General features: G+C 39.5%; 2 protein-coding genes across 6 annotated transcripts in view; both read left to right on the top strand.

Moving 5' to 3' along the window:
- Window positions 1–1,984, top strand: part of wnk3 (WNK lysine deficient protein kinase 3) — a 34,642-nt gene extending 32,658 nt beyond the window's left edge. For all 5 annotated transcript variants that reach the window (XM_031844862.1, XM_031844870.1, XM_031844864.1 and 2 more), the window contains one exon: window positions 257–1,984. In XM_031844862.1, coding sequence (XP_031700722.1) covers window positions 257–823 — 567 coding nt within the window. In that variant the 3' untranslated portion in view covers window positions 824–1,984. The remainder of the gene's footprint in view (window positions 1–256) is intronic.
- A 3,446-nt stretch (window positions 1,985–5,430) lies between these two features.
- Window positions 5,431–13,273, top strand: phf8 (PHD finger protein 8). Its single transcript, XM_031845841.1, has 21 exons — window positions 5,431–5,528; window positions 5,742–5,827; window positions 5,938–6,064; window positions 6,275–6,435; window positions 6,563–6,704; window positions 6,931–7,117; window positions 7,234–7,396; window positions 7,512–7,599; window positions 8,057–8,163; window positions 8,277–8,368; window positions 9,131–9,220; window positions 9,354–9,635; window positions 9,773–9,855; window positions 9,956–10,125; window positions 10,331–10,416; window positions 10,936–11,057; window positions 11,351–11,682; window positions 11,785–11,880; window positions 11,973–12,082; window positions 12,210–12,570; window positions 13,260–13,273. Exons 1-21 carry the CDS (start codon window positions 5,431–5,433, stop codon window positions 13,271–13,273), a joined length of 2,997 nt encoding a protein of 998 aa, XP_031701701.1.
- The last annotated feature ends 1,517 nt before the right edge of the window (window positions 13,274–14,790 follow it).

Raw genomic sequence — 14,790 nt, 5'->3', positions numbered from 1 at the left:
TGCTGATAAGGTTGTGCTTTTCCAAATCACTGGCTCTTTCTCATAAAAGATGTTTATATCATAAAAGATGTTTGTATCATAAACAATTATTAAAAGAAGCCAGACAGCATTTAGTTGGTTCTAATGTGGAGTAGAAAAATAGTTTTGGGCAGAAAAAGCAGAAATATACATACATTTGTTCCAAGAGCCAACAGTACCAACACGTTATTTTTGTGCTGTAATGCTCCCTCCATACTCATTACTATATTCCATACAGGTGGCTCCACCAAGTTGGTTTCCACTGGCACCACTGAACCCCCAGGCACCCCCGACCCCTGCCAGCTTGCCTGTGGCAGCCCCTTCCCAATACACAGGTGGAGGAAGCCTGTCCACCCTAAACTCTCCGGGACCACCACCGCAAACGCACATGGCTCAAGTTCCACAGATGCAGCAAAGTTTACACCTCCATCAGTCTCTCCCCCTCCAGCAGGTGACCTATCAGCAGTCCCCAGTCCGCCAGCAGATACCGCAGCCCCTGATGCAAACTCCCTTACAGTCCCAATCACTATCGCAGACACAACCCATCACCCAACTGCCCCATTCACCACCTCAAGGCCAACCACTGCTGCCTTCCCAAATAGCCACATCTCCAGTGTCCACGGTCGCGTCTCTGCTGCCTGGCAGTGGCACAACTGCACCTACAGATAGCACTGCTGCTGCTGGAGGGGCATTTGGTTCCTGTTCCTCACCCTCTTCAACCGCTTGCTCTACTGCTGCTCTACCTTCCAGTGCCAAAATTCACCCAACACCCCCCACCTCTACTCTTCCTCTGGGACAGAAATAAAACCAAGGTGAAGAGTGAGGTCAATATGAAGGTGCAAGAGATGGAGATACTAAGTGGATCAGGATGTAAAGCAGATCCCTTTGGAGTGCTTGTTCTGTGTATGCATGAGAGAGTTGAGACTGCAATGAATATAGGGATTCCAGTGTACTTTTGGATGAGATGGGGAGTGAATGTGAGAGATGATAGATTATGGTATGTACAGACAGGGGTAACATGGAACACAGCGGCTGGGGTGTGTGAATCATGATATGTTTGTGTGTTAAGATATACAAATTCTTAAATGTATGAGTGTGTGTGTGTGTGTGTGTTTATCAGTGTGAGTGTTTATGGAGTATCCGAGTACATATCCCTAATGTCCTTTTACAGAAATTAATGTTCATGTTTTTGTTTTCAAACCTACTCAGTTGGACCTGAATTCTCCCTAAGCAGAGACAATAAGGACACAATATTTGACAGTGTGTTTAATTTGTCAATGCTTACAGTAAAAAGACTATCAATTTTAAAAGTGCAATTAGTAATGGTCATCTAAATTGATCAGCATGTATTGTATGGATTTGTCTGTAAGGCATAAAATATTTTTGTAGAAGCACATTGATGAAAACCAGATGTATAGAGGATCTTCTAATAACCATTACATGAAACTATAGAACTACAGCACAATGCATTTCAATGGGCAATGAAAAAAAAATGAAACCACAGTATGTTAGTAGAGAAAGGTAAAGTTATCCGGCTACCATCATTACCACAACGCGACCAAACACACTGTTGCAGTGTTGTTCACTGGTACATCATGTGCTTCATTTTTATTATTTTATGTTTCGCAGTTGTAACATGCTGAGTGATGTGACGTAAATTCAGATAAATTAATGATATGACGGTTAATTGAAATATGCCATCTGCATTCAGTGGATACCTGGGTACACTCAGCCCAAGACTGCATGACCTTGTGACTAACTTGACTTGCCAGACTGCCAAACTGCTTGCACTTGCTGTACATTCATGAATCTCACATTTACTATTTGCAGCCTACTGAGATAATTCATCAGTCATGAGTAAATTTGCTATCGGTTCATTTGACATTTTTGCTTTCAGTTTGAGCTCTGCATATCAAAGTATATCAAGGTGTCATGCTGAGGACGAAGATGAAAAAGAAAAAAAACTGCCAAGTTATTATAATCTGGGGAGACCATATGGATTATACCCATATTGCCTTTTAAAATGACGGCATTTTTTGTGGGTGTGTGAGTGTGTATTTTTTCTGTGTGACAAAGCTCTGTGATAGTCGCATGGTATCTTGCATTATAATTTGCATCCCTGTTTCTTTCATTCAAAGCGGCCTCTCAAATGTCACTGTACTCAACCTAAAATGTTTACCCTGCCAATGTGTTGGGCTTATTTCCATAAGAAACACAGCAAGTGAGAAGTCAGACCATATACTGGATGAAAACTTGATGTCCAACACCGTTGTCAGATCCTCACTTGCCTATTTGTCAACTTTGTTTGGCGCTGGACAAATTCCTTGTTTCAATTGTAAACTATTTAGTCTTTGACCATAGGCTGTCAGTGTGAATGCATAACTGTGGGCCATAAATGTGCTTTATGCACACTGCAAAAGGTTTACTCAAGTCAGAAATGTCCCAATCCTCTATTTCTTAACACATCATCTTGAGATGCAGAGATACACAGAGTATTATATCAGTAGTGGATATATTACCTTACATTTTATTGGGTTATCAGTGCGATTAGCCAAAACACATTTGGCCAAAAAAAGGTCATTTTGGCATAATAAGTAGCCTGTAGTCAAAGCAGCATTTGTGTTTTATTAATGATAGAGAGACTGTATGCCCCTGAAAACAGCAGATTGTTCTGGTTGTTGACGACTGCTACATGTGAGTCAAAGACATTTAAAACATGAATGGTTAAGGAGGACGAGTTTCTGCTAAAGGGTACGGTTGTTCAGAAATGGCATAATCTAGAATATAACAACGATTTTCTGTATTTTTCAAGACAACCCGCATTGTCACAGAGATGTAGTTCATTATTAGTGAAGGTGAGATACTGTGCTGTCATGTCTGATACTAACATGTTGACTGCAAGCTACAGCTTAACGGTCATGATTCATGATGTGGAACTGGCTTTGTCCTTGAAGTGTTACCAAAATGTTATCTAAAAGATTAAAATTATTTTTGTATTTTGAAATGGGGTTGTACAAATTGTAAAAATGTGTTCTCATTATTATAAATATGAGGTTATTTGAAACTAGAAAACACTGGTTTTCATCTGTGTTTACATGGGACTTCCCTATCTTGATATACCTCTCTGAGTCCTGTCAGGCCAAGGTCATATAAGACTATATTTAAAGAAGTTTTGATCATTTTGACATCTTATTCCAGTTTTGAACCATGACAACCTGTAAGATACATAACGTACTTACATAAGTCTTCCTATTAGGATTTAATTCACTCACAAATTAATGCAACACAAATCTGGGGAGTCCCACATGGCATGACTGAGAACCAATGATACAAGTACATTTGGGCAGAGTAACCTCTAAAAATAAAGTATGTTGCTGGTGATATAGCCTTTGTAAATTGCAACTAATTCAACTGTTGATTTTATTTATGTTTTGTAACTAATCAAAATAAATGATGTAAAACATGAAAGTAAAATGGTGTGTGGATTTTTTATATTTAGCTTGGCAAAACAGGGTACTTCTGCAACCCACAATGACTTCATGTGGATGTTTGAGGTTTAGTTTAGTTTATTTCACAAAATTCCAAATACAGTAGTGAAAAAACAAGCGTAAAATACATTGTCAGGAATAACGACAAAGTAAAGGACTTCTTTCCTTTGTGGTCACTGTTTAATCAGTTCATCCTCACCACAACAAGATGGAGACAGCCATACATAACTAAATAATTCAATAAATTAATGAAAAAGTAAATTAAAGGGTGTGCAGTCTGAGATGCATTCAATTACTCCTAATGAGTTTCCCCCCTCTTTTAGACGGATTTATTTTCTAAAAAATGTATTTTGAGGTGTTATTTAATCTACTTTACTTTTTTTAAGTGTAGTGTGTAATACTATATTATACTATACAAATACTCTAGATAAGATAAGCTGATCGGGTGTATTGGGTGTTTGCATGATTAGACTACATCTCATATTCTATTGGGCCTGCCAATCCATAAGGTCTTGACTGACAAACTTTCTATACTGACAAAAAATAAATCCTGGGATGTAAATTTTATTTAAGATCATGTGAAATTTATGAATTTATGAATGTACTTGCGTGTTTATTAATTAGTACATTTACTGACATGTATTTGTTTAACATTATTATTACAAATAAAACGTTTTTTGCAGGTTAATGAAAAGCTATGGTAGCCTATTTGACATGTGTCTGCAGCTTTGTTGCCGGACAAACGTTGCTCAACGTTTTTTCCTGAATGCAACTCCATATTAGACTTTCTTCAACTTTATTGTTCTTTCAATAGCAGACAGCGACCAACGACCGTCTGACGCTACAGCCTTTGAAATGGCGTTGATGTAGTTCAATACGCCGTTATTTTGTAGTTATTGTACTCGTTTTGGTTGCTTCATATTTAAGTTTTCTGGTCAAGTTTAAACTTCTGGACCTGGCCTCTGTATTTGGGCATTACGGAATTCATTAACAAAAATTGTGGTAAAGCAAATTGTTTATAATTTACGTTGCATAATAAGGCCGCAGCTACCCCCGAGTTTGCGTAGGGATTACAACGGCTTTTGTATGCTTGGCCTACCGCAGCTAGATTTCGGTGAGTTGCTAGCGTTAAATGTCGATGAAGATAACAAACGACACTTCTTTGTTTGGCTTAAATGTATCAGCTGTGTTGGGTGCGTTTCCTTCATGTTTAAAAGCTAAATTAATTGCACCAGCCGTTCTCTTTTTGTAAATTAAAGTTGACACATTTCCAATCGCTTAGGTTAACTTCATCGGTAGCTATTATAGCTAACGTTAGCTTACTTGCTAAACACATTAGCTAGTGCTTTGCTAGCAATACAACATTCACGTTGCATAGCGTGTTTACAAACAGTGAGCTAACGTTACTATGGCCAGCTGGCTGCTGTTAACAACTAGCATTAGTTAGGATAAGCAAAATGTTTCTAATACAACATATTGGAGTGAAATAAGAGAATTGTTGCCTCTTCAATAATTTAACGTTATTTGAAGAATATGGAATAGTGATACCCTTATGATCATTGTTATATTACCGAAACGACTTATTTTGTCAGTTAACTTAAGTCGCATCTCAGGTGGCAGGAGTAGCTAATGTGTTTCTCAGCACTGAACATTACGGACCAATGAGCTGTCAACGTCAGTTAGTTGCATTAACGAAGTGACTTATGGCAAGATATTGACATATATTTTCCTTTTTGTTGTATGTCAACAGGTTTCCAAGTGAATCCCGGTGGACTTGTGTATCAGTAAGGGGGATCTGGAAGTGAAGTCAAATACAACAATAACATTACCCGTGCTTACGTTACATAATTAATACAGAATTTAGTTTGTTAAATAGTCCCTCCCCCCTGAGTTAGATTTCTTCCCCCACACACAAACACTCAATATGGCATCTGTGCCACTCTACTGCTTGTGTCGCCTTCCATATGATGTGACACGCTTCATGATCGAGTGTGACATTTGTCAAGACTGGTTCCATGGGGGGTAGGTCTTTTTCAGATCAAACACTGCGTTGATCATATTGTTGTCACTGTGTAATTGGATTCAACTATTACGTTGAGTGAATTATGATGTGGTTATATCTGTTATCCTAGTTGTATGTTTCTTGTGGGTATAGTTAGTATTCGACCCACCACAGTTCATTCAGCTATCCTTTCTACACGCTCTTTATTTTATATACGAATGTTTTCTGTGTAGCTGTGTTGGAGTGCAGGAGGACAAAGCAGCTGAGATTGACCTGTATCACTGCCCCAACTGTCAGGTCACCCATGGGCCATCTGTCAGTAAGTTACCATTCCTTTAGTACACATTTCTTGAATTGTTATGATCTTATTGGTTTACTTTTACATAAAAACAGGTGTTGATCTGTATTCTCTGCCTCTCCTTTTCTTAGTGCGCAAACGCCGTGGAGGCAATAAGCATACAGATGCTGGTGCTGCTCCAGTAAGAGATCCAAGTCGGCCTGTTAAGACAGGCAGCTCTCAGTTTGTTAGGGAGCTACGGAGCCGCACCTTCCCAGGGTTAGTCTCCTCCTGCAAAGGTCACAAGTTTAAACATATATTTTATATTTATGTTTTTTCACTGACCATCCTCCAACTGTTTCTGCTCTTATGTTGGTTGGAGAGCCTATGCCGTCCTGTAATGTAATTGTTAAGCACTCTGTTTTGAATAGTTTCTCCCAGTGATCACAATCAAAACGTGTGCATATGTCTGTTTGTGTTCTACGACAGTGCGGATGAAGTCTTGCTAAAGCCGTCTGGGGCCCAGCTGACCGTTGAGTTCCTGGAAGAGCATTCGTTCAGTGTTCCTGTCATGGTGCTGAGGCGCGATGGCCTAGGCATGACCCTTCCTCCAGCGTCATTCAATGTCAGCGATGTAGAGCACTACATCGGTAAAGTTTTTACTACTTAATTCAAATATATGGATCTGCACTGATTCATGTTAAGATGTTAGGGCTGACATGTATTAGGGACATTCAGGTTTGTTTTCTCAAACTTTTTCTTTTCTTTTCTTTGCAGGTTCAGACAAACAGATTGACGTGATTGATGTGTCTCGCCAATGTGACCTGAAGATGCGGTTGGGAGACTTTGTTGAATACTACAACAGCCCCAACAGAGAGAAAGTGCTCAATGTCATCAGCCTGGAGTTCTCTGAGACCAGGTACACAAAGATATACATTTCACTGACCGTTCAGTTTGCCATTATGAAGCAGTGTCTTGTTACTCGAGTATACTGTTTAATTCTCTATCTATTCAGTTGCTCTAAAAAAACGAAAGAAAAAAGAAAGACATGGAAATCCATCGTTTTAAGTGAAGTTGTGTTTGGTTCGAGTTAGGGTTGAAGTTATGTTTTTGAAGACTAAATATTATCGCTGGACTTGTTTAAGGCTCTCAAACCTGGTGGAGACTCCAAAGATTGTGAGGAAACTATCATGGGTGGAAAACCTCTGGCCTGAAGAGTCTGTGTTTGAACGCCCTAATGTGCAGAAGTACTGCCTAATGGGAGTAAAGGACAGCTACACAGACTTCCACATTGACTTTGGAGGCACTTCAGTGTGGTACCATGTCCTGAGGGTGAGAACCAAAATGATTTCAGTCCTGTTTGGGAAGTTTCAGTTGCACTGATTGTGAAACATTTTTTTCTTTTCAAAAAAATTTTTTTAAGAGCTTGTCTCTCTATGTCTATTCAGGGCGAGAAAATCTTCTACCTAATTTCCCCCACTGCAGCCAACTTGGCCCTTTTTGAGCGGTGGAGTTCCTCATCCAACCAGAATGAGATGTTCTTTGGAGACCAAGTTGATATGTGTTACAGGTGCTCTGTCAAACAAGGAAACACCTTGTTCATTCCAACAGGTGAGCTGTCAGGCTTCTGTTTGTTTGGGTAGTTCAGGGTTTTAGCATAGTTGTAATAGTCAAGCAAGTCTGAATCAAATCATGTTTACACTTTTGTCATTTGTTTTTCTTCCAGGATGGATTCATGCTGTGCTGACTCCAGTGGACTGCGTGGCCTTCGGAGGAAACTTCTTGCATAGTCTCAACATTGAGATGCAGCTACGGTAAGTTTCCTCAGAACTGTTTCCATGTAATGTCATTGTGGCCCTTTTTCACTGAAATGTTCTTTGACTATTATTGACATTCTCACTAGTCTATAAGAGCAAGAAAAAGACCAAAAAAACTTAATTTTACTTGCTAATTGTTTGAATGCAATTACACACTAAAAAGCAGAAAATTAACCAGGAAAAAATAAAACACTTGGCAGATCCCTGCTGCATTTGAGACAGCCAATTGCCTTTTTGGTGTTCTCTCCCACATCATACTGTAATTTGCTTGATCTTTATGACTCTTCAGACAAACTCAAACATAACTGCTCCAAAGGAACTTTTAGCCCTTAGACCGTTGTCGAATGTTGTTCCTCACTTCGCGTTCCTAAGGCTATTGCTGTTGCTAAATCTGCAAGTTTGTGGCAATAACCGCTAATGTCTGACTTTCCCTGTGCTGTGTTATCATTTTTAGGGCATATGAAATAGAGAAGAGATTGAGCACAGCAGACTTGTTCAGGTTTCCCAACTTTGAGACTGTGTGCTGGTATGTTGGAAAGCACCTTCTTGATACCTTCAGAGGTGAGGGAGTTCAATGAATTTCATAACATCCATGTCGTGTGAACTACTCGAGTGGCCTGTGTTTACTGTATGTCATTTAGATATTATTAACCCTGTGCTATTCTGTCTCTCAGGTTTGAGAGAAAACCGCAGACAATCTGCCACTTACCTGGTTCACGGAGCTAAGGCCTTGAACACCGCCTTCCGCACCTGGACCCGTAAAGAGGTTGGCAAAATCTTATCTTGTCTTTTCCTTTTTGTACATCACTCTTTCCTCTCTTCCCTCAATGTTTCCTTACTTAGTTTATTGTCCTCCATAACTCATTTTGAAATAGGCATGCTTAGATCTGTTTTATTTTGCTTCAGACTGCATGCCAGCTCCAACATTATTATTACACAAAATCATATCTTAATGTAAATCATCACATAAAAGTATTTGATTTGAAAAATGGGTAATGCACATTTTTCATCTCACAGGGCAACATTGAATTGTAACATTACTGGCATTTTGGAAAATACGCTTGTTCACTTTCTGGCTGAGAATAAGAACATTATCACCACGCTCATATCTGTCCGTCAAATATGAAGCTACAGCTAGCAGCAGGTTAGCTTAGTTTAGCACAAATAATTCCTACCAAAAGCTCACTAATTTGTTAGTTTGAGGAGTATAGAAATGATACGTTATGGTTTTACAGGGGGTTATTTGTCTGACTGTTTTTTATTTTACACAATCAAGCTATAACGTGTTGATTAGTGAGCTTTGGAAGTGTTGGTAGGCAGAATTTGTTCCCATTTCTCCGAGCCGCACTAGCTGTTTCTTGTTTCCAGTCTTTGTGCCAAGCTAACCGGCTGCTGGCTGTAGCTTCAGCAAACGGATATGAGAATGATATTGAACTCAATTTAAAATGCCTTGTTTTGTTCACTATAATATTAGATATAACTGCAACATATTGTGTGAGATGACTGATCGTTGTCTTCCTACACTCAGGCTTTAGCAGATCATGAAGTGGAGATTCCAGAAACCATCAACACTCAGACGCTAGTGAAGGACCTGGCCAAGGAGATTCGTCTGGTTGAGGTAAGTGATAGAATAATTGAAAGTTTGTGCATATTTTTAGCTTTGTTTTTGTTTTGTGAATGTGTTTATACAAATACTATTATTACTTTTTAGTTTTTACTCACTAGATCTCTCTCTCGATCTCTCTCGATAGGACATCTTCCAGCAAAACATTGGCCGCACTGGACCTCAGTTTCCTGGTTCGCCACTCTCCAAAGCTCCTCTGACCACCTCTCAGAATTCAGGACGCCCCCCTGGAAAAAAGAAAGGATCCAAGCCCAAGGAAACGATGGGGGGTCTCGGGCCCCCAGTAACCAAGAAGAAGGGTCAGAAGGGGCTACTTAAGGCAGAAGCAGGAGAAATTGACCTCATTGAGATCCACACCAAACATACACTCAAAAAATGTCAACAACAAAAGTCCAAAAACAAGAACAAGGTACGCCATTTGCAGACAGAAACATCCCCAAATGCTTTTGAAATTGAACAAATGGAATGGGAATGCTTATCCAGTATTTAGTTTGGCTCGACTGTTTCATCCTCATATTTTCTTACAATTCCTATCTGTCTTTCCAGCTGGAGTTGCCTTTAGATGAGTTTAAAGGGAAGCTAAATAAAAGCAAGCTGAAACTTGTGCTGACCAATGGAAAACTCAAAGGGTAAGAAGCTTTGCAGCCATTTGGTGTGTTTCTATTACTTTTGTGATCTTATGGTCTTCTAAAGGTTTTGGTTCTTATCTGCTGATCCTTTTGGTTTTAGTAAGAAGGACGGCAGCAGTAATGGTGCAGGAAGGGCGGGAAAGTACAAACATCTGGCCATGGAGGGATCCAGTCTGTCGGACTTGGAGTCCGAGGATGAGCTGCAGATTGACGAGACCCCTCCGCCACGACGCAAGCCTGCAGGACCGAGCAAGAAAAAGAAACTAAGTGGTGAGACTTTGACTTTAAACAAGAGTTTTATGAATGCTTAAAGTAAGGTGCATATATTCGTTTACCCACCAGTAAAGTCGATGTGAGATCAGTATAGCTATTTAAACACTTGGAGTGTTTGCTAGATGTAGAACCTAATATTAAGTAGTTAGGTTACAGCAGCATGGTAGCTTTAAAACCACACTGTGTTAAAATTGTCTTTCAGGTCTCCCGAGGAAGCTGCCCAGAGCCAAACCCTGCTCTGACCCCAACCGCATCCGGGAGCCAGGAGAGGTAGACTTTGACATTGAGGTGAGATTTTTATGGATACACAAATCACATTTTCCGTAGCCAGTTGTGAATGCCATCTGTAAGGTGTTGTAGCCTGTATCAGCAAATCAGTCCCTGAAGAAAAGATTGACTCCACACAGGCCATTGCAGGATACAGCTGGAAAGAATCTGTGATTGTGACAACATTATGGCTTTAAGTGCATTTCATACCAAACATAGCAGGTTCTACTTCCAAGCTTAGCATCTATTATGTCACAGCTCATCACAGATTATGTTGGTTACATTCTTGTTGCTTGCTTGTATTGACTTTACATTTATGTTTTTCATTGAGTCAACATAGACTCTTTCCTCTGTCCCAACGAAATAAAGTTTACTGCATAATAATCAGTGATAAACTGTAGAAATGTGACCGGAATGAAAGACTATTTACACGTTTCCGTTTGTTTATTATGACGCATGCCATGCATTATCCACCAGAACATTATTTTGTACAGCACTAGTTCAATACTAACGATAGCATGTTTATGCTTGTGGCTTCAGGAGGATTACACCACAGATGAAGAAGCACTAGCCGCCCACGGGGTAAAGGGTGGCGCAGGGGGCATTCTGGACTTATTGAAGGCCAGCAAGCAAGTGGCAGGCTTGGACTCTGCAACACTCAGGTTAGAACTCTTTTATTATTGTCTTTATTGAACTCTCAAATTCAGGAAGTCTTTGATGGTATCTCAGAAGTTCCTCGGTGTTTGAAGCTATATATCTGAAGCACACTTCCTTAACTGTGGATACCTGCGACAAGAGCAATAGTTTATAATAAATGCCTCACTGTGTTGTTGTAAGAATCCAATAACCTTTGAAACTTTCGTAGTTCACATATTTGCAATGGCTTTGATACTATGCTATGTTTAGGAGGTTATTCTTGAGATGCTGAGTGATTGCTCAACTCTGTCCTTCTCAGTGAGGAAGCCCCAGCCTCTCCAAGTACTCGTGATGCCATACAGGGTATGCTATCCATGGCCAACCCCCCTTCCTCGTCCTCATCTTCCTCCTCTTCATCTCCCCTATCCATTTCTGGAGGCCTGACAGAGGGATTAGGGGTGGTCAAGGAAAAGGGTGGCAAGGCTGTATGGGTGACTGGAGGGGTCAAAAAGACAAGAACTCCTGAGAAGAAACCTGTCATCCAGCGGCCGGGGAAACGACCAATCAAACGGCCAGCCCGTCACATCAGTGATGAGGACAGTCCAGACGAGCAAGAGGCTCTGGGAACCTGTTTTAAAGATTCAGAATATGGTGAGCGAGCAATACACTCAATGACTAAAACCTGCTGCCGTGCAAATCAATGATAGTCAGAGCACTCGCTGCTTAATTATGGTAATCCATTCTTTGTTTAAGTTTACCCGTCCTTGGAGTCTGATGAGGAGGACCGTGCTAACAAGGCTAAGATGAAGCGGAAGAAAAACTGGGATGACACTCCTTGGAGCCCAAAAGGTACCTGACCTTGAACATATTGGCTAAGACGGAACTTAGTGCTTTTTAGCTCTCTGAGGGTTGATCTCTTAACAATGTGTTTTCATTTATAGCCAGGGTGATGCCCACCCTACCTAAACAGGACCGACCAGCCAGGGAAGGGGCTAGAGTCGCATCTGTAGAAACCGGACTTGCCGCAGCTTCTGCCAAGCTGGCACAACAAGTGAGTTGGGAAACAAAGCTAATTGGTCTTTGAAGTCTGTGCCCAGTGAATATTGTGGAGTAGAGGCATGTGGCGATAACAGAAAATTACTTTTGATTCTTTTTTAAAAATTTTTATTATAACCTAGGAGCAGCAAAAGCCTGCAAGAAGGAAGTACACCAAAAAGCAGCGTCCTCCAGCTCCTGTAGCCCCTCCCCCCCCTGTTCAGACTGAGCCAGCCCCACCCTCACCCCCACCTGCTCCAGAGACTGGAGCAGACTTCAGCCCAGACAGGAGGATGGATTATTACTCTGCAAGTCTGCAGGACCACGAATACACTGCAGGGCCAGGACCATTTGGCCCTGGAGGCCCTAGAGGCAGTGGAGCCATGGCCCCTGGTGTATTCCTCACTTCACGCCGACCCTCACTTTCTCCACAGAACAGCAGCTCTCACTCTGGTACATCCCCTGCAGGTTTAGCCAGCCAAGGCACAACAGGAGTTGGCCAAGGTAAGCATAACTGTAAAGCATTGACGGCATCATTTCATATCTCTGTGGTGGCATTTTTTCTCATGTATTTTCCCCTTTCATTTTTATTTTAGGGAAACGTCCAAAGAAAGGACTTGCAACTGCAAAACAGAGACTTGGAAAAATATTGAAAATACATCGTAATGGCAAACTTCTCTTGTGAGAGATGTTGGAAAAGTTGCTGAAAACTTAAAAGTGGGAATGAAGAAAAAGGCTTTTGTGAAGTAGGTCTTAAATAAATAGAGATAGTGATCTATATTTTGTATTCTATATAAATGTGTTTCCTGTTTTCAGCTGTTATAGAACCTCACTATATCTTGTCTTGTACACCATTTACTCTGCCCATTTATCCATATCTGCTAAAAAGGTATTTCAGAAGCTTATGTGTGACTTTAAAGAAATGGTAAGTACCTCGTTATGATCACGTGCCATTTGACTTTGGAAATTGTGACGCACATTTCAAAATGTAGGTGGACTTAGATTTAACTAGCATGATAAATTTACAAAACCCAATTATTTCTTTTATTTAGGTAATTTTTAGTGGTTCTACTGATGCAAAGACATGCTGTCCATCATACATTTCAAAAAGGGAAAGAAAAACAACACAGTTTCTAGTCCGGTAAAATGTAATGGGGTTTTTTTCACACACTTTTTTTGTCTGATGATTACAGGATCTCAATGTTGACACAAAATAAACAGTTGTGCAAAGATCCAGTGTATGCAAATGGTCAGCAGCACCTAAAATGCTACAAGCATAAGTTATTTTTGAGGGATTTGTCATGTTTGTACAACTCATTTTCCTCCATAAACTGTAGCTCTACATATGAAGTTCAAAGCACTCAACTGATGCCAAGAGTAACGTCATACAGTTCTATTTATTGTGATCATATTTATTTTAACATCTCTCAGCTTGTTTTAACAAGGTATGCTTTACCACGTCATCGTCTTGGTCCCTACTTTAATTATTTTCAACCACTTAATACCTGTACAAAAATTGTATTCATTACTTTGTTAGATTTTTTTTTTTTTTTTTTTTTTTTTTCTTTTTTTTTTTTTACAGTTTGTTGTCACTGTAAATATTTGTAATATTTGTAATTTATATAGCTACATTGGAGGAGCAGAAAAACTTTATGCGATAAAGAGACTAGTTTCCTGCCATAATTTGTACCCCAAGTTTTGGCAGCAACCTTGGGCCAGATCTTTACATGGAATGCACTGGTTCTAAAATGTCGGCAGAAGTGTAGATTTAACTGTGTGAGAACATTGTGACGGTGCAGGACATAAGTTGATATGTAAATATATGTTGTAATTTAAGTTCTTTTATAGTTCAAACACTTTGAAATCTTTCTTAACATACCTTGTACATGATACATTGCTCTATTTGGAAAATATCTGAAATAGTTTTTTTTTATATTTGTACGCAGTTATTGTCTTGCTGCTTAGTTTGTCATGTCTTGTCAGTGTAACAGTGAAAATGTTCTGGAAAAAATGCCCTTGTTTAATTTCATTCATTAAGTTTTTTTTTTTTTTTGTTTTTATTAACTATTGTTGATTTTCACTCTTGTGTTGGTGTGTATTGTGTTATCAACATGATGTGTTTCAATACAACCTGGAAAAGATAAAATATACATTGGGCAAAATTTCTTTTTTTTGTTGATTTTATTTTAGGACCACCAAATCAGTATCTACTGTCTATCTACTACTACTGCTACTACTCTCTAATCTACTGGAGAACTTTGTGTCACCCACAAGTGGGATTACGGTAATTAGTGGAATATATTGGAAAGTTGTCATTAAGACACTTAATATTGTGTTGTATTAAACACATGATTTTCTTTCAAATGAAAGTACAATTTGATATAATTAAGTCACTTTAGATTTTACTTGAATTAGTGGCGCCTACAGTTTTTCCTCAGTTTTTTTTTTTTTTTTTGTACAAACTATTGTACAATTACTTTCACATTTAAAAAATATTTTCATTGCTCAACTTTCCCAGTCCAAGTAGGGGTTAAATGCATTTGTTATATTAAATGTCCAAATTGTCAGTGAGTTTGAATACACTTTAATATTAAATTGAATTAAAATATGTCATAAAACTCCGCTTTCGTGTGCACATCTAATCAGAAGGTTGAGGCTGTAAATACCAGTAATAAGGCCGTATGCCCGCTTTCAAACCCAGACCCACTGGGTTACAAGGGAGTG

This window comes from Anarrhichthys ocellatus, unplaced genomic scaffold (genome assembly GCF_004355925.1).
Source record: "Anarrhichthys ocellatus isolate YVR2014 unplaced genomic scaffold, GSC_Weel_1.0 scaffold5, whole genome shotgun sequence".
NCBI classification, from domain to species: domain Eukaryota; kingdom Metazoa; phylum Chordata; class Actinopteri; order Perciformes; family Anarhichadidae; genus Anarrhichthys; species Anarrhichthys ocellatus.
This window is presented reverse-complemented; position numbering and strand designations above follow the sequence as displayed.